The 20,778-nt window shown below is 40.9% G+C and overlaps 1 protein-coding gene across 2 annotated transcripts in view; it reads right to left on the reverse strand.

Moving 5' to 3' along the window:
- Positions 1 to 18,175, reverse strand: part of TUT7 (terminal uridylyl transferase 7) — a gene marked incomplete at both ends in the record, with an annotated part of 74,061 nt that extends 55,886 nt beyond the window's left edge. The window contains 6 exons of one of the 2 annotated variants that reach the window (XM_080709590.1): positions 1,117 to 1,168; positions 4,687 to 4,775; positions 9,899 to 10,076; positions 10,582 to 10,698; positions 11,579 to 11,760; positions 17,656 to 18,175. In XM_080709590.1, coding sequence (XP_080565716.1) covers positions 1,117 to 1,168; positions 4,687 to 4,775; positions 9,899 to 10,076; positions 10,582 to 10,698; positions 11,579 to 11,760; positions 17,656 to 18,175 — 1,138 coding nt within the window. The remainder of the gene's footprint in view (positions 1 to 1,116; positions 1,169 to 4,686; positions 4,776 to 9,898; positions 10,077 to 10,581; positions 10,699 to 11,578; positions 11,761 to 17,655) is intronic. The other variant, XM_080709591.1, reaches the window with a different exon arrangement.
- Positions 18,176 to 20,778: the final 2,603 nt, after the last annotated feature.

Here is a 20,778-nt window from a genome sequence, read left to right on the forward strand (position 1 = left end):
TAATACCAGTAATTGGGAGGCTGAAACAGGATGCTAGGCTTGAGGCCAGCCTTGGAAATTTAACAAGGTCCTCAGCAATTTAGTGAGACTGTTTCAAGATAAAAATAAAATAGAGCTGAGGTAGAATGCCGATGGGTTCAAACTCCAGTATGATAAAAAGAAAAAAAAATATCAAAAACTGAGTTCAGCACGGTAGCACACACCTATAATCCCAGTACTTGGGAGACAAGTGGATCACAGGTTTGAGGACAGTCTCAGCAATGTAGCAAGACTGTTTCAAAATAAAAAACTAGGCTAGTGTGGTGACTCATGTCTGTAACACTAGTACTTAGGAGGCTGAGACAGGAGGATAGCGGGTTCAAGGCCAGCCGCAGCAACTTAATGAGGCCCAAGCACTCAGTGACAGTGTTTCCAAATAAAAAACAAAACAGGGCTGGGGAAGTAACTCAGAGGTAGAATACCCTTGGGTTCAATTCTCAGTACTATAAAAACTAAACAAAACATAAAAGATATTATAATGCTCAGTGTCAAAATATTTGACTGAAATAATAAGAAATGTTGAAGTGCTTTATTCAATCAAAATAAAAAGGATAGGAATGACTAAATTCAAGGGATGAGACAACTGATGAGGCCTATGAAATCAGGAAAATTTATAAACTCCAAGTTGGACATTACATTGAAAAGACAAATCTACCTGGGAACAAGTATTAGTGAATTCATTAACCAGAGTCGGGCCATGACTATTTCCCATTTGTAAAACATTAATTTAAGACACTGAAGAAAGCATACTATCCTTTAATTTTACTCTCAAGATTAAATTATACATATTTTGCATAATCATCATCTAGGACTCATTTATTTAATCTTTATGGATTGTGATGTCATCATCAAACTAAAAGCTTTACTTTGAAATGGTTATTCTGTACAGAACTACTAACAGGACTCTAATTACTTAATAACTCATGGCCATATCCTCTGATTTTTGCTTTGAATTACCCATACATATAATTTTAAAAACATGACTCTCTTATTCTAAAGTTTGGGTAATAAGATATACCAAATTTATAGACAAAAGACAAAACTAAGAGCAAATATGTGGAAAGAATCTGGCCTTACCACTGTTCTTTAGACATTCTTGAACAAGTAAGAGGACATCTGGCTGAGACATCTAGGAAATAAATGAATAAATACATGAAATAACCCCTAAGTACCTTTGCTTCACTGATAAAATATAGTCTGAAGTTCCCCAAATTGCTTTCCAAATGAGAAATGAAAACTACTAATAAAGAAATTGGTCAGCACAATGTGTGTACGTCAGTCGAGACAGAAGAGCACCAAAAGAAGATAAACGTGGGCAAGAGAGACCCACTGCAGCCAGGCCTGGAGGCCCACACTTGTTTGCGGACAGCCTCAGCTCTTTTAGTGAGGGCCTCTGCAACTTAGCAAGACCATTTCCAAATAAAAAAATAAAATAGGGCTGCAGGTGTAGTTTGGAGACACACACACACACAGACACACACACAGACACACACACACACACACACACACACACACACACACACACACACACGACCTACTAAACATTTTACTCCTGATCAACTACTTGAGGTAATTAGCTTTTCGGCAGATCTGGAAGCGGTAGCTGGTAGCCGTCACACTGCTAGCAATCGTACCTCTCTGTCTACAAGACTACTGGTTCAAATGTCAATATTGCCTTTCTCCAGTCCTTGTTCCACACTAGAATCAAAGCCATTCAAAATCACGAACGGAATCCTTACACTCTCCGTGACTTCCCACCATCTTCAAGCCAAAATCAGTTCTTCCTCTGGCCTACAACTGGGTTCCTGTTGACCCCCAGTGTCCCTTCACATCCTAATTGGAGTCCAGCCTAAATGTCCCTCCTCACAGGGGCCCTCATGACCGCTACATCTCTGCAGGGTATGTGTTCTCTGTTGTCAAACCTTGTCTCTCCACACAGGCCACAGTGTAACTGGTGTTACACATAATTACTTATCTCCCTCACTAGATGTGAGGTCCAAGAAACAGGAACCATATTTGTTTTGTCCTTTAGAATCTTGTACAATGCCTGCCATATAATGGGTACCTAGTGACGATTCTCCAAATGATGAATGAATGAATGAATGAATGATACCAGATCAAAATAAGTATTAAGGTTGGTAAATCAATACTCAGAATTTAAGGTCAGAGGTGGGTGTGGTGGCACATGCCTGCAATCCCAGTACTTGAGAAGCCAAGACAGGAGGATCGCAGGTTCGAGGACAGACTTAAGCAGTAGTGAGACTCTAATCAACCTAGCAAGACCCTGTTTCAAAATAAAATAAAATAGGGCTGGGGGTATAGCTAGGAGGTGGAATGCCCTTAAATTCAATCCTCAGTACCACAAACACATACACACAAAAAGAATTTAAGGTTAAAGCCAGGCGTGGTGGCACATGCTTGTAATCCCAGTAGAGTACTTGTGGGGTTGAGACAGGAGGATCTCAGGTTAGAGGCCAGCCTCAGCAATTTAATGAGCCTCTCAGCAACCTAGTGAGATTCCGTTTCAATATAAAAAAAAAAAAAAGGGCTTGGGGTAGCTCCTGGGTTCAATCCCTAGTACCACAAAAAAGACAGAGAAGAATTTAAAGTTAAAAAATTGTAGGCCAGGCGTGGCAGCACACTCCCAGCATTCAGGAGGTGGAGACTGGAGGATCGCGGTTCGTGGACAGCCTCAGCTACTTAGTGAGGCCCTTTACAACTCAGTGAGACCCTGTTTTAAAAAATATAAAGACTAAAAAATAGGACCAGAGGTGTAGCTCGGAGGTAGAATGCCCCTGGGTTCCATCCCAGGACCACAAAACAAAAACAACAATAACAACAACAACAAAAAAGCCTGTAAAATCTACTGGCTAGCTGACCAGGTAGCTTCAGCAATCAGATAGAGCAAGGAATGGGAAGCTATAAGATACAACATCTGGGGGTACCACTTAGAATCTGTATTTTAAATAAGAACTGGAGTCAATGGGCATAGGCCTGCTGTTAAGTGGCCTGCGGGAAGCACCAATGGCCGAATGGGGCTTAATCTGAAGTCAATGGGCATAGGCCTGCTGTTCAGTGGCCTGCGGGAGCACCAATGGACGAACGGTGCTCAATCTGGAGTCAATGGGCATAGGCCTGCTGTTAAGTGGCCTGCGGGAAGCACCAATGGCTGAATGGGGCTTAATCTGGAGTCAATGGGCATAGGCCTGCTGTTAAGTGGCCTGCGCGAAGCACCAATGGATGAATGGGGCTTACTCTGTTTCCTCTAGTTGTTTTGTTTTTCACTGAGGATTGCACTCAGGGGATATTTACCTTTGAGCTGCACCCCTAGCCCTATGTTTTTTTTTTAAACAAAATCGAATTAAATTGCTGAGGTTGGCCTGCAACCTTCAGTCCTCCTGTCTCAGCCTACCAAATACTGGGATTACAGGCGCGCCCACCACGCCTGGCTTCCCTCCAGTTTCAGAATTCTGACTTATCAGACGTGGTGGGCACACGTGTAATCCCAGTTCTTGGGAGGCTGAGACAGGAGGACTGCAGGTTTGAAGCCAGCCTCAGCAGGCCCTCTACAACTGGAGACTCTGCTTCTAAATAGGAAATAAAATCGGGCTGGGGGTTTAACTTGGAGGTAGAATGTCCCTGGGTTCCATTCCCACTGTCAAAAAAAGATTCTGACTACTCAACATTTCTTTGAATTACATTTAAATCAGAAATCCAGGTTAGGTATGGTTGTTTAAAAGGATAATTATTTTAACAAAATCAGCATACAAAAAAAAAAAAAACTCAGGAGCTAATTGAGCTTTCAGATCATGGATATTCACAAATCTACAGTGTTTAAAATCTGAGCTCTAGCCAGGGGTGGTGGTGCACGCTTGTAATTTCAGCATTTGGGAGGCTGAGACAGGAGGATCATGGTTCACAGACAGTCTCAGCTACTTAGTGAGGCCCTTTGTAATTCAGTGAGACGCTGTTTCAAAATAAAGAATAAAAAATATAGGGCTAGGCAGGGTGTTTAGTTTGGAGGGAATATTGCCCCTGGGTTCCATCTCCAGTATCACAAAACAAACAAACAAACAAACAAACAAACAAACAAAAATTGAGTTCTTTTCCCTGACAATGGAATGTTGGTTTTATTGAGAATTTATCTTTCGAGTTTACAGAGACCCAGATATCTCCCTAATTAGATTTACACAGTTACAAAACCAGTGTCAAGTGTGAAAATATCTGTAGAATGAAATAAGTACAAAAATCTATAGAGTATAAAGAAACTCCTCTGAAGCTATGAAGCTTAAGACTAGCTGGAAGACATAAAAATATAATTTTTTGGAAAAAAGCTGTCACCATTACACTTATTTTCAAGTTTCTAAAATATATTAATATACAGTTCACTTTTTTGTGATATTGGGGATTGAACCAGAGGCCTTCTATATCTGAGCTGTATCCCCAGACCTATTCTATTTTATTCTAAAACAGGGTCTAAGTTGCTAAGGGCCTCCCTAGGTTGCTGAGGTTGGCTTCCAACCCGTAATCCTCCTGTCTCAGCCTCTCAAGTATTGGAATTACAGGTGTGCACCATCACACCTGGCTTCACATTTGAAAGAATTTCTATACTACTCTAAAAATTTCAACATTTCATTTTGTACTTACAATTGCTGGAAATTGAATGTCAATGTTTACATCCGAATTTTTGAAACCCAATCGGCTACAGGAAGACCCATATAATCTTAGAGAACAATCTAAAAATAAATAAATACAGAAAAGTCATAAGAAGTTAAGCAGAATTTCTCAAAAGTTATAACAAAATGCTGCCTTTTCAGAAATGGAACCATCAGTTAAAACGACACATAAAAGAGAAACTGTGTTCAAGTCTGGCATAAACAAAGGACACAAACAAGTTACTATTTGTCTCTTAATTTTATTTAAAAGTCTCTTTTCATGTCAGTTGTATAACATATTGAAAGTTCCTATCATACTTATTATCATACTTGTGTTTTTGTGCAAAAAACGATTGTCAATGATTTAAATTGTGAAAGATGGAAACAGATGCCTTTTTTTTTATTGGTACATTATATTCATACAACTTATTGGGGTTAAAAACTTGTGTGTACAAACATGTACTCATCGCTGATTTAACCCCTACCCAAATCCCACCCCATTCCCTCCCCGTCCCACCCTCCCTTGCTTGGCTTAGTGATTGACTTCGATATGTTTAAGTACATTGTGAGCTTTAGAGATTTTCCTCTCCCCCCCCCCTCATTTCTCCTCCTTTAGGTTGTCTTGTTTGCTCCTCTTTTCTCCCTAACTCTCACATATTAGGGAAAGCATCTGATTTCTTATTTTTTGTGCCTGACTAATCTCACTTAGCATAATGTCCTCCAGTTCCATCCATTTCCCTGAAAATGATGTAACTGAGTTTTTTTTGATGGCTGAGTAAAATTCCACTGTGTACATATCCCACAGTTTTGTAATCCATTCATCTGTTGATGGACATCTTGGCTGGTTTCATTGTTTGGCTATGGTGAATTGTGCAGCTATGAACATAGATACACATGCATTAGTTAGGTAGTTTGGTTTCTTTTCTTTTGGGTAGATACCCAACAGTCGTATTGCTGGATCAAATGGTAGATTTGTTCCCATTCTTCTGAGGATTCTCCATACTGTTTTCCAAAGTGGTTGCACTAATTTGCAATCCCACCAACAATGTTTTAGAGTTCCCACTTCTCCACATCCTCGCCAGCATCTGTTGTTGTTTGTGTTTTGAATGATGGCCATTCTAGTTGGAGTTAGGTGAAATCTCAGGGTAGTTTTGATTTGCATCTCTCTGATTGCCAGTGATGTTGAGCATTTTTTCATGCATTTATTGGCCATTTGAATTTCTTCTTTTGTGAAGTGTCTATTTAGTTCATTTGCCCATTTTGTTATTGGATGCTTTGTTTTCTTAGTGTTGAGTTTCTTGAGTTCTCTGTATATTCTAGATATTAGTCCTCTATCAGTGGTGTAGGTGGCAAAAATCTTCTCCCATTCTGTTGGCTCTCGATTGAGGTTCTTGATAGTTTCCTTTGCTGAAGAGAAGCTCTTCAGTTTCATGCAATCCCATGTATTGATTCTCCTTTTAATTTGTTGTGCCTTTGGGGTCTTATTGAGGAAATGTTTGTCTGTGCCTATGTGTTGTAGTGTTGGACCTATGCCCTCTTCAAGGAGCTTCAAAGTCTCTGGTTTAATTTCCAAGTCTTTGATCCATCGTGAGTTGACTTTTGTACAGGGTGAAAAAGTGGGATTAACATCCAATTTTCTGCATATGGTTAACCAGTTTTGCCAACACCATTTGTTGAAGAGGCTATCTTTTTTCCAGTGTATGTTTTTGGCCCCTTTGTCAAAAATCAATTGGCTGAAAGTGTGTGGACTTGTTTCTGGGTCTTCTATTCTGCTACATTGGTCTGTATATCTGTTCTTTTGCCAGTACCATGCTGTTTTTATTACAATGGCTTTGTAGTATAGTTTAAAGTCAGGTATTGTGATTCCTCCTGCTTGGTTTTTGTTGCTGAGAACTACCTTGGCTATTCTGGGCTTTATGTTATTCCAGATAAATTTAAGGACTGATTTTTCTATGTCTGTGAGGAATGATCTTGGTAGTTTAATGGGCATTGCATTAAATCTGTAGATCACTTTTGGGAGGATGGCCATTTTAATGATATTTATTCTGCCAATCCATGAACATGGAAGATCTTTCCATCTTCTAAGATCTTCTTCGATTTCTTTTTTCAGTGTTTTATAATTTTCTTTGTAGAGATCTTTTACCTCCTTGGTCAAGTTTATTCCTAGGTATTTTATTTTTTTGTGGAAGATCCTGAGTGGAAGTGTTTTTTGAATTTCTTTTTCAGTGGATTTATGGTTGGTGTACAGGAAAGCTTCTGATTTTTTAAGATTGATTTTGTATCCAGATACCTTGCTGAATTTGTTGATCAGTTCTATAAGCCTTTTGGTTGAGTTTGTTGGGTTTTCTAAATATAGTATCATGTCATCTGCAAATAGTGAAAGCTTGAGTTCGGGAAATAGAAAAAACCGGGACTCTCCCAAATACATTCTATGAAGCCAACATCACACTAATACCCAAACCGAATAAAGACAGTTCAAGGAAGGAAAACTACAGGCCTATATCTCTGATGAACTTGAATGCAAAACTATTAAACAAAATACTAGCAACACGCATTCAAAACCACATCAAGAAAATCATTCACCATGACCAGGTACGGTTCATCCCAGGGATGCAAGGCTGGTTCAATATACGGAAATCAATCCATGTAATTCATCATATAAACAGAATCAAAGACAAAAACCACATGATCATCTCAATAGATGCTGAAAAAGCATTTGATAAAATTCAACATCCATTTATGATAAAAACACTGCAGAGAATTGGAATAGAAGGAACATATCTCAACATTATTAAGGCAATCTACAATAAGCCCACTGCCAACATCATATTAAATGGGGTAAAACTTCAAGAATTCCCCCTAAAAACTGGAACGAGACAAGGATGTCCACTATCACCACTTCTCTTCAATATAGTACTAGAGACTCTAGCCAGAGCAATAAGGCAAGAAAAGGAAATCAAAGGAGTACAAACAGATGCCTTTTACATTCATAAATTCTGCAATATTACAAGAGCTAGTGCAAACTCTTAGAAAGTACACAGGCATAACTAATTGTAAAAAGCATGCTTTAGTAATAGTAAGAAAAATATCTTTCAACATAAAAGTACTATTTTTGTGTGTGTATGGCACTGGGGATGGAACTCAGGGGCCTCTACCTCCAGGCTATATTCTTAGCCCTGTTTTATTTGGTAATAAGGTCTTGCTAAGTTGCTGAAGCTGGCCTTGAAGCTGCGATCCTCCTGTCTCGGGTTATAGTGTTATTTTTATTATGAATCACTCATGTACAAAAAGCATTTGTAACATAATTCCTTTAGAAAAACCTTTGCAAAACAATCCCAGTATCACTGGCATGACTTATCGTGGGAGGAAGTATGCACTATCTTTTCAGAGGAGGAAGTGTGTGTACATTTATGGTATTTATTTTTGATGTTTTAGTACTCTTTTGCCAAAATGTTATTCTTTCTCATCAGAAGACTTTTTTTCCTTGAGGTTTGTTAATGCAAATGATTTTCCTGGTGTGTGTGTGTGGTATGTGTGTGGGTGTGTGCACGCGCGTGTGCAGGGATTGAACCCAGTGGCATTCTACCTCTGAGCTACACCCTAGCTCTTTTTATTTTTTATCTGAATCAGGGTCTCACCAAGTTGCTCAGAGCCTTGCTAAGTTGCTGAAGGTGGCTTCAAAACTGCAATCCTCCTGCCTCAGTCTCCCCAGTGTTAAAATTACAGGCATGAGTCATCACACTGAGCTTCCTTGGGTTTTAAGATTTTTTTTTAGATGAAATATCACTATGTTGCCCAGGCACGTCTCAAAAATTCTTGAGTTTAAGTGATCCTTTCACCTCAGTCTCCTGAGTAGTGAGACTACAGGTATATACAACCATGTCTGGCTTCAAGAGTGTTTTATAGAAAAGTACATTTAATTTTACATGAAATTCTATGGCAAGAAAATCATTGAAATTGCAACTGATTATTTGGGAGATGCCTAGACAGTGAAATGAGTAGATTCCTTTTCCTTATTTTTAATAAAGTGTGTATACAAACATAGTCAAGTACTATATGTTTGATCTTTCAGTAGAATATAGGTTTTTTTTGTGTGTGTGGTGCTGGGGGTGAAACTCCGGGGGCTTTTCTACCTCTGGGCTATACTCCCAGACCTATTTTATATTTTATTTGGAAAGAGGGTCTCACTGAGTTGCTGAGAGCCTAAGTAACTGAGGCTGGCTTCGAACCTGTGCGATCCTCCTTTCTCAACTTTCCAAGCACTGGGATTATAAGCGTGAGCCACCACACCTGTCTTCTAAAATACAGTTTAAGGAGTTATAAGATGATATAATTAAATGATTCCAGCCCTAACTGAACCATATTCATTTGGGGAACTTTCTAAAAGTGTCTGCTGGTGGCTCCATAGATAATTTGGTGCATAGCAAGAATTGAGAATGATTAAGCTCTTGCAATCATATATCTAAACCGAAGTGACCAATGGGAGGGGGATAGGGTTCCTTGCTCTAAAGGATTGGAGCTACTCTGTTATGTATTTATCATAACTGGCCTTAAATTTTCATAAGCAGCACGCCCCAAACACTTGTCCCCCACCCTCTCCTTGCACCAAAGGTGTAAAATTAAAAATAATGCCAGGTCAGTGATGTGTGCCCCTAGCCTGAGCTAATTGGGAGGCTGAAAGGAGGATCACTTCAGTCCAGGAATGCAAGGCCAGCTCGAGTGACATGAGACCTCACAGAAAGTAAACACATACATAAAAACAGACATAACCTAGAAAATCAGTTGAAGTACAGTATACAAGACCCATTACAAATTACTTAGTTTTCCAAAACTTATTTCAGCGATTACAATTTAAGTATGCTAAAATAAAACTTTGGCCTCCATAATGTGAAAGTAACTCCAGGATACTTCTCTTCATTTGAATTCAAACCTACTGTGTCAATTTAGACACAAATATATACACAAGAGTCCCATGACATGGGCATTCAATTGTTCATCACACAATAAAATTTAGAATGGCTTATAAGGATTTAATAGAAAAATGTGAAAATCCTTGCGACTTTGGTAGAAGACAGGAGAAATAACAAAATCCACATTAATAATAAAGTTTTAGGACATAGCAAATTAACTATTAGTGAAAATTAACTGAAATGTGAATGAGGTACTTTTACGTAGCTAAGTAGAAAAAAAAATCTAAAAAATACCTGGTAACTTGTGCTGGAACACGTTTTCCATGATGCCTTTAATTTCTAGCCTCTGTTCCAAATTCTCGTTGTGTAAGCCAAACTCCTGTACCACTCTGCCAATGGCAACGCCAACTGCATCTATCTGCGAGGGTGTTGGCGGGGGTAACGTGGTGAGCAACTCTTCCTCCTGCTTCTCCTTGAAAATGAGTGTTCAGATTAAAAATGACTCCTGACGGTTTTTACCTTCTATCTCTCACTGAAACAACACTCTAGATTTCAGAATTTTCTAGAGTTTTTTTTTTATAGCCCTCTTCATTTTAACTGTGTTAGTCACCCTATCAAACATATGCACACTTTACGTACATAATATACATCAGGGATAATAGAGAGCAGGCAGGAACAAGTGCAAGAGAAGAAAATTAAAAACAGTAATGACAATTTGATTATTTGCTTTATTGCTTGTCTAAGGATACATATAGGCCCCATAATGACTTCATCCTGACCCCATACTTAAGGAAATTCATAAGCCTGCCCACTAAACACACTCGATTAGTATTTTGCTAAAATAAACTCAATAAATAAAATATCAAAGTTGCCAACGTTATAACTAAGGAGAAGAAAACCATAAATAATAACAACTGATTATAGTCAGGTAATAATAACATGTATAAAAACACTTGTTTGTATGACATGACTCTTACCTTTAGGTTTTTCTTGTGCCTCTTCTCTTTGATATGCTTATGGGCAAATGTAACGGATTCAATTAAAACATCACAGAGTCTGCAAGTGTACTTTGCTGTAGGGCAATTTCGTGGTCGCTATAATAGGAAAAGATTAATAAAGAAATACACAGGTAAACAAAATTAGCTATAAAAATGATTTCTCCTTCATTTTTAAAACTGTCTTGCTCTATCACTATTTGTTTTTTTTTTTTTTTTTTTTTTTGCAGGTCTGGGGATGGAACCCAGGGGCATTCGACCTCTGAGCTATACCCCCTGCCCTATTTTTTATTCTTTATTTTGAAACCGGGTCTCACTGAGTTGCAGAGGGCCTCACTAAGTAGCTGAGGCTGTCCGTGAACCGCAATCCTCCGGTCTCAGCCTCCTGAATGCTGGGATTACAAGCGTGCACCACCATGCCTGGCTTTCTATCACTATTTTAACAGTCATTTTTATTAAAGTACAATGGCGATTACTCTTAACTCTATTAAGTCATACTGAATTCAACTTGCAACCGTTTGGACTCAGAATATACCCCTAGCCCTCATGGAAACAAAACAGCAATGCTAGAGGCAGGACTTGGTGGCTAAGGAGGAATCTCAGGGGGTGGGGCCTTGAAGATTATATAAGGTCCCTCCTGCCTGCTCGCCCTTCCTTCCTTCCTTCCTTCCCTTCTTTCTTCTCCCCTCCCTCTCCCTCTCTGGTTTCCAGTTTCTGTGATGTGTGAGCAGAGTTTTGCTCTCTCCCTCTCTTGGCCTGCCATGGACTGAAACTCTGAAATCTCCAAATTCTGTGAGCAACTATTCCTTCCTTTATGTTGTGTGGTCAGTTGTTTTGGATTATGAGAATGGTAACTAACATCACTTTTAACTTGTATTAAATACTGATAATCAAAGTAGGATACCTAATTCATCAGTCTATATTTCCAATTATGAACACAACTTAAAATGAAACAAACAAATATATTCAAAGTTATTACCCTTTTTAGCCTGTCAATGAAGTCTCTCTTCAACCGCTCCTCAGCCTGCTGTAAGCCCAGCAGCTCTTTTGATGAAAGCACAGACTCATCAATTACAGGGCCTTCCAACTCTCCATCCTGTTCATTTTCTTCATTTCTATTCCTCCGTGGCTTCCTAGGTCTGGACCGCTGCTTCTTGTTTTCTTGAAGTTAGGGGGAAAATATTATTGGTGATGCTGAATAACACCTCTTTTGGTAAAAAGCAGAACTCGCTTTATTAATTACATCATGTGACAGGATACAAGACTCCTCAACTTCTGAGCAGAGCTAAAGAAAAAGGTAGCTCTCCCATGGATAAAAATGCTTAAATATTTCTAAGCACATTATGTGGAATTCATAGAAATCATCTCGACTTAAAAAGAATGCCAATTTGATAATACAATTTGCTTTTCTCTCTTCCTTGTATGCTGCTGAGATTTCTAAATCGACACTAAAAATTTTTCCTCTGAAGGCAAGTATTCCCGTAATTCTAATATAATTAATACATAATTTGTATATAACTAGTATATTCTAGTATACCTATAAATACACCTGTTATTCTAATAAAAAATCCACATCTGCTCTTATTTCTTATTTTTATTTTTTAATTTTTTGTGGAACCAGGGATGGAACCCAGGGGCATTCTACCTCCAAACTACATACCCAGCCTATTTTTTATCATTTTATTCTGAAACAGGGTCTCACAAAGTTGCGGAGGGCCTAAGTAGCTGAGGCTGGCTTTGAACCCACAATCCTCCTGTCCCAGCCTCCCAAGTACTGAGATTACATGCATACACCACCATGCCTGCCTTTGTTTTTAGTTTTAAGTGAAAAAGACAACACTATATTTTTGGAGAACTCAGACATCCTTATCTAGAGTGAAAAAATAATTTGGTTGCAAAGTAAGCCTTCAGTAACATATGACTGGGTTCTACCTTGGCTAACAAGATATCCAAGCTAAAATTTTATTTACTCAGGACAACTCTTTCCCACTTTATTTTTTACTTTTATTTAAAAATTTAACTGATTGCACACTGAACATATTTCAAAGGAAAAAAAAAACAATTGATAGCTGAAACAAAGGTTTTCTTGAAGTACCAATTGATTCACTTACAAACTCTGTTGCTTTTATAATTTTTAGAATGAATTAATAAATCCGTTCCTTTTTTTAAGTTTATAACTTTTCAACCTGTGAAAGAAAAGATGACTGTGGGATTACACTGTAAAAAACTGTTTTAAAGCACTGCGTGGTGATATATGATTGCCATCCCAATACTTGGAAGGCTGAAGTGAAGACTTCCACAACTTAGTGAGACCCTGCTTCAAAATAAAAGAACAAAATAGGGCCGGGGTATAGCTCAGAAGTAGAATGCCCCTGAGTTCCTTCCCCAGTACCACCAAAAAGAAAAAAAAGCTTTAGTTTTGATGACTTCTATTTCTATCAGGCTTTAGAAAACAAAGCTATTAATAACACATAAGACTAGAATAAAATTCATGTAGCAAATTTAAGTTCTGATAAGTGGGTGGAATAATTTTCAATGGCTTACAACAAATTAGTTTTTTGAAATATGAGCCTACTAAAATGCCCTGCATATGGCAATTCTCTGTCAAGTTTTAAGGAGAACTTACTCCTTGTACAGCAATGACAATGAATTGGCTAATTGAAAAAAAAAATCTGTGTCAGAAAAGGATCGATAGGGAGCTGGGTGTGGCGGCGCACACTTGTAACCCCAGGACTTGGGAGTCTGAGACAGGAGGATCCAGGTTTGCAGACCAGCTACTTGGTGAGGCCCTCTGCAACTTAGTGAGACTCTCTTTTAAAATAGAGAATAAAAAATAGGACTGGGGCCAGGCGTGGCGGTGCGTGCTTGTAATCCCAGCGCTTGGGAGGCTGAGACAGGAGGATCACACAGGTTCGGAGCCAGCCTCGGCTACTTAGTGAAACTGTCAGCAACCTAGTGAGACCCTGTTTCCATATAAAATATAAAATAGGGTTGGGAGTATAGCCTGGAGGTAGAAAGCCCCTGGGTTCCATTCCCAGTACCACAGGGGAAAAAGAAAATAGGGCTGGGGGTATAGCTCAGAGGTAGAACGTCGCTGGGTTCCACCACTGCACCACACCCCCAAAAAGAAAAAAATCTGTAGGCTATCCAATTAAACAGAGACATAAGCTATCTCTGAACTGGGGATGTAGCTCAGTGGTAGAGCTCTTGCCTAGCACGCATAAGGCCCTGGGTTCCATACCCAGCTTGGCAAACACAAAACACCAAAACCCAAACCAAAACTGAGCAAAACACCAAGAACAAAACTTCAGAAACAACAAAAACAACCACAAGCAGAAGCCACTGCCACAGGCTCTACAAGACAAACAGCAAACACTGTGCTCAAACTACATGCGATTAATATGAGGACATCCCACAAAAAGCTTTACATACAATATATAACAATTAAATAATAACGAAGCATTAGGAAGACACATAGCTAAAACAAAATCAAACACAATGCACCAAGTAAAATATTAAAAGGTAAGTAAACATTTGACTAGGAAATAAGGTTATCTTAATATATCCTTTTAAAAATTCCCTCTTTTCCAACTAAACTACGACAATTTTTAATTTTCTTTTTCGTGGTACTGGGGATGGAACCCAGGGTCATTCTACCTCTCAGTTACCCCCAGTCCATTTTTTATTCTTTATTTTTTGAAACAGGGTCTCACTGAGTTGCAAAGGGCCTCACTAAGTAGCTGAGGCTGTCCTTGAACCGCAATCCTCCTTTCTCAGCCTCCCAAAAGCTGGGTTTACAAGCGTGCACCACCACGCCTGGTTCACGACAAACTTTAAGGCCAGTAGTTCTCTAGACTAAAATTTTTGAGATGAACACTTCATTTAACTCAGAGGTATGTTCATTCTCACTTAATTTGCTTATCTTTACAAATTTCATCTTTATATAAAATACATTTGACTTCCGTTTGTTGCTCTTGTAGAAGTTTCTTACTTACATAAGCACTCATTAGAGAGTAATCCTAAAATGTGCAATAAACTTTGGAAAAGTTCGTTATTCACAAAATTGTAATTGATATGTAATCAAATCTCTTTACTGCTCCTTGGTCACAAGAACTTCTCAATATAATTGCATTGCTATCATTTTATAGAAAGAGTGGCTGTTCTCTCCTTTCAAAGACCACGATTAACTCCCAGTGCTTTTATACCGAGAAGGGTACGGCTGCAGACTGTCAGATGATTAGAACGGCAGTACCATTACTTTTTTATTGTGAGGCAAGTGTAAAGCAGTTTACGGGCACTGCCTCCTTTAATCCCTATAGTAGTCCTGACATGGATGCTGGTATCTAACCATTGTACAGATGGGGAAAGCAGCAGACCAAAACAACTGCCAACTCACCCAGAGACACGAGCCTAAATTAACGCGATTTGAATACACATTAAAATACAGATGGAGAGCCAGGCGTGGTGGCGCATGCTTGTAACCCCAGTACTTGGGAGGCTGAGAAAGGAGGACTGCAAGTTCGTGGCCAGCCTCAGCTATTTAGTGAGACCCTCAGCAAGTCAGTGAGACCCTGTTTCAAAATAAAGGGGGAAAAATGGGCTGGAGATGTAGCTCGGACGTAGAATATATATATATATATTTATTCTCTCTCCCTCTCTCTCTATATATATACCTATAGAGAGAAAAGGGGGGGATAGATAGATATAGAAATGGAGTAGGTCTTCCATCTCACAACATAAAATCTGACAAGAAATTACTACAAAATACCTGTTCACATCTAGAACAGACCAGAACTAACAAAACAATTTAATCTCCTGAACTGAGGTTCATAGGCCTGCAGGTATCAAAATCTCATTGGAAGGACTCTTGGAAGGCAGAACTAGGTACTGCTGAAAAATTCCTGTAATTACTTAGATGAAGGCTGCCTGTCTCACCACAAGCTTACTGCAACAGGAGTTCTCCATATTCAGTATTCCAAGTTTCCCATATTTTATCTGAATATGGTCCATTACTCCATCCACAAAGGGCATGTGTATCTGAGTGGATGATTTGCATTAACGGCATTTCCCAAAATATGTTAAACTGGCAACACAGAGCCAGGTGTGTTGGCACACCCCTGGAACCCCAGTACTTGGGAGGCTGAGACAGGAGAATCACAGGTGATTACGGGCGTGTGCCACCACGCTCGGCTATCCTAAAACTTTTTAATGATTAAAAAAAGAATCCTTTTTTTTTAAGCATTCCATATGCACATGGCCCAAATTCAAGTGCCTTACCAGTAACACATATATGAACTGGCCGCCGTGAGATAACATGAAGGAAAAAGGCCTCTGGAGACCTTTTAGAAAGTACCCATGTTGCCTGAGTGCACTTAGAAAAAAAAAAGTGAAACTGCTGGACAGTTTGCAACCCGTTCTATATGGCCAATGAAAAACAACTTAGCCAATAAACAGAAAGCCAATTTTTCCAAGTATAATTTTCATACTATTGTTTCACTTTTTATCTAGGTTATGACTTTGTAAATATATCCATCAGATAAAAATAACTTTCAATTCTTAGCACCAAAAACAAAAAACAAAACTTTCCTGGTTACAAAATGATAGCTACATGGACAAAATCTACTTTGCACCTTTAAGAAAGTATGAAATCATTTTGGGCAATTATTATCAAGCGTGTGAAAACACTTAAAAATGGGTTTTGTTTTTACCCAAAAAACAGCAAGGCTTTTTTTTTGGGGGGGGGGTCTGTGGATGGAATCCAGGGACATTCTACCTCCGTCCTATTTTTTATTTTGAAACAGGGTCTCACTAAGTTGTGGAGGGCCTCACTAAGTAGCTGAGGCTAGCCTTGAACCTGCGATCCTCTTGTCTCGGCCTCCTGAATGCTGGTATTAAAAGCGTGCGCCACCACGGCTGTGTTCTGACTTTCTGAACTCATGTTTCCCAACCTCTGTTGACATTACGTCCTCCTGCCTTACACAAGCGGGGCCAGTATCCTAACTGAGCAAAATCCCAGCTTCTTTTTTGGGGTAGGATGGTGTCTTGCTATGTTTCTCACGCTGGCTTCCAGCTCTGAGCTCAAGTGGTCCTCCCGCCTCAGCCTGCCCAGTAGCTGGGGCTATAGGTACATCAACTGTGTCTCAGTGCTCCCTCTTTTTTTTTTTTTTTTGTACTGGAGATTAAACCAAGGGGCATTCTACCACGGGCTACACCAGCAGCCCTTTTTATTTTAAAAAAGGATCTTGCTAAGTTGCTAGGCTGGCCTGGAATCTGCCATCCTCCTGTCTCAGCCTCCCAAGTATTGGGATTATAGGTGTGTGCCACTGCCTATACCCTCTTGAAAAACAAAAAACTCTCATGTTATCCTCCTTCAGAGATTAATACTTCACCCAAAGACATATATCCTTTAGTGGTGGGCAACATTTTCAGTCTCTATTGTGTTACTACATTGTCTTTTTTTTTAAGTTTTAACTCCTGTCATATTATAAATACATTCTACCACACTGTAAACACATTTGGAGAATATATACTCACTACTCAGAAATTCTGATAAGGCACCTGGGGGAACTGGCCACCCTCTTCTATTTAAAAAAAAAAAAAAAACTCGCTTTTTACAGTATGAAAATATGTTTACTAAAGTAAAATGAGCCTCAAGGTAAACTTTTTCTTTTTGCGGTACTGGGGATGGAACCCAGGGCCATTCTACCTCCGAGCTACACTCCCAGCCCTATTTTTCAGTCTCTTTGTTTTTGAAACAGGTTTTCACTGATTTGTGAAGGGCTGTCCGTGAACTGCGATTCTCCAGTCTCCACCCCGAGTGCTGGGGTTACAAGCAGGTGCCACCACGCCCCGCCTCAAGGCAAACTTTTGAAGAAACCAATATATGAATTTTGTTGAAGTTGCCCAAACCTTCTGAGTACAGAACTCGAAATAATCACATTAAATAAGTGAGCACTTCTGAAAGTAGAAACAAGGAAAACTGAGACGTTCACTGTTGAAAATAATAAAACTTATTTGGTTGACATTCTCAGAACAGACAAGGTGAAAACACATTACCGGGACTGCTGGCTTCCACTTCTGACATGGTTTCTAGGCTTGCTAGGTCTTTATGAAACAGGCGTCTTACACTTCGGCAGCCTCTTCCATCTTGCCACCTATAAGCATCATCACTTTCTTGAAAAGAGTCTTTCCTTGGTCTGCTTAGGATAGGAATCCTAGGTCCAGGTTTGTATTCTCTCCAACCATCTGAATTACCAGTAAGTTCATCAGACAGCCATCTTTTACTCTGATCTTTGTGGTTGTCATTCATCCAAGCAGGCTGACTGTAAATTGGGTTTTTAAATGCATATGGATTGCTGGAAACTGCATAGGGTCCTTTTCTGGGGGTATTCCCATAGTTCCCAGGTGCTGGCTTTTTTTTGGGCAGGCCCTTTTCCATTTTACTGCTATGGCCTTTAGCATAATCATCCATTATTAAATAATCTTGTTGTGGGTAACCCCTTCGGAAATCGTCATCATCAATAGTTCCTCGGTCTTTAGCACGCTTCACAATATAAGGTTTTGCTGCATCTCCCATGGTCTTTGACTTTAATTTTCTTACTTTGCACCTGAAAGAAGGCATTTTGGGAAAACAATAAACTGTAACAAGATATTACACCAAGTACACAAAATACCACAGTTGTGCCGCAAATTAAAGAAACTCTTTTACCATTTCTTCCTTTAATTAAGCTTTCATCATGAATCATTCATTCATTACATTAAAAGTCAGGAGACAGAGATCATAGTGGCACCCGCCTGTAATTCCAGTACTTGTAAGTACTGGGATTGAGACAGGAGGATTAGCCTCAACATCTAAGCAAGACCTTCAGCAACCCAGCAAGACCCTGTTTCAAAATAATACTAAAATAGGGCTGGGGGTGTAGCTCGGGAGGTATAATTCCCCTGGATTCGATGCCCCTGTACTGAAAAACCAACCAACTAACCAACCAACCAACAACGAAGTCAGGAGGATTAGCACGAGAATAGTCATGAAAATTAGTGCTTACTTTTTACCGTGAAGATTAAGTCTGTGAATAATATAAGCTCCTTATAGTCTCGAGAACTGTATCATCACAGAAGAGTATCTAGTTGGTCAACTTTTACCATATAACAAAAGTGGCTGTCTTCGGAGAAAAAATCGTCTACCGAGCCAGGGCTGTTACAACACTCCCCAGTCTTGCAAATAAAATCGCCCATGACTTTTAAGTGTTATACAAAGTAACCAAAAAACTGTTCGCACTCGGGCTACCTTTCCTCCCGACACCCCACCCTTGGCTGTCCCGCCGCCACTTTTCCGAGCGGCCGGGGTCGAGGGGCTCAGCGCTCTCGCCCAAGGGGCCGGGTTTCCGATCGGGGGACGACGACACCTCGCCCGGCCGCCCGGCACTCCCCCAACCCGGGCGAGTCTGGCTTTGTCACCAATAGCAATCCTCGGCGGCGTTCGACGCCCCGCCCCCACCTGCCTCAGTTTCCCGGCGCCGCCCGGGAGCGTCCCCGCCGTCCCGGCCGCGGAGCGTCGGCGGGACCAGGAAGCAGGACGTGGCGGCCGCCGGCCGGGGTTCCGGGACCCCGGGCGCCCCGGCCCCAGAGTCCGCCGCGAAGTGAAGGCGCGGACTCGAGCCGGGCCCGGGCGGCCGGCGGCGGCCGGGCCAACGAACCCCGGGCCGGCCGGAGGCCGCGGCGCCCGAGCCCGGGCCGCGGCGAGCGTGAGGGCGCGGAGCCGGCCCCGCACTCACCGCGCCGCCGCCGTCCCCCGCCTCTTCCTGTCCCGGCCCGGCTCCCTCTCCGAGTTTTCCTGCGGCCCCACTTCCGGCGCTCAGCGCCGGCTCATTGTGCGCGATTGGGACGCGGCGGTGCCCCCGCCCCGGCGCTCCGCCGCGCACGCCGGAAACGCGCGCACCCCGCGCCCTCGGGTCCGCCCGCCCGCGGGTCCGCCCGCCCGGCTGGGGCGGCTCCCGGGACCCCGCCCCGCTGCGGCCGCCCCGGGAGGCGGGGGCTCGCCTTCACTGAACCTCCGAGGCCGGCGGGGAGCAGCCGCGGCGCACCCCGTCTCTCCCGGCCTAGGGATTTGCCCCTCGTTTTACTTTTAAGAAAAGTCACATCTGGGAGGAGTGGCGTTGATCAAATTATAGGCATGCACGAGCGTGCCACCGTGAAACCCACTGTTCTGTACCGTTATTATGCCCGGATAAAAAGAAGAATTTTGAAGAATCTATGTCATGTTAAAGGATGGACAAAGAGGATTGTGTGTGTGTGTGTGTGTGTGTGTGTGTGTGTGTGTGTGTGGTGCCCAAGGACCTCTGAGTTTCACACCCAGACCGATTTTATTTTTTATTTCGAAACAGGGTCTCACTAAGTTGCGGAGAGCCACGCTAAGCTGCTGAGGCTGGCCGCGAACCTGTGATCCTCCTGTCTCAGCCTCCCCAGTTCTGGGATTACAGGTATGTGGCGCCACGCCCAGTTTAAATTTGAATTTTTGCACTGAAGAATTCACCCTTCAGACTAGCAAGCAACCTGCAATTCCTTTCTTCCTTCCTTTCCATTCCTTTCCTTTCCCTTCCTTACTCTTTTTATTTATTTTATTTTTATTTTTTGAAGATTTAAAGAAGTTTATTAGAAAGATAGAAATACAGAAAATAGAAATACATCTGCATACCAGACTGGCATGGAGGGGTGACTCAATGAATACACCCTTCCTTTCTTTTTCTTAAACTGTGAGCTGTTGCTTGCTATCTTCTGTGTTCTAAAATCTTCGAAAACATCAACTAATAAAATTAAGGAGTGTTGAGAAATTAGGACTTTTATTTCTCAGCTTTTCTAGAGCATATGGATTTAAATCCACGAGGCTCTGGAGGCAACCCTTTTAGTGAATACATAAAATATTAGGTACTGCTAGGCACTGTTTTGAGAACTTTACAAACATGAACTCATTTAACCCTTACAACAACTCCAGGGGGTAAAAATCATCTTCACAATAAAGACATGGGAACCTAGCACTTAAGGGTGAAATAAACAGCACAACTGGAGTCCAAATCCTGAGCATCGGGGCCTGTCCTTAACCAGGTAATTACACTAAAGTGATTTAAAAACATCCCTATAACTTTGGAATAATTCCTTATTTAAATGCTCTTGGTTCTTGAA

The sequence above is a fragment of the Muscardinus avellanarius genome, assembly GCF_963383645.1.
Source record: "Muscardinus avellanarius genome assembly, chromosome: 13".
Lineage (NCBI taxonomy): Eukaryota > Metazoa > Chordata > Mammalia > Rodentia > Gliridae > Muscardinus > Muscardinus avellanarius.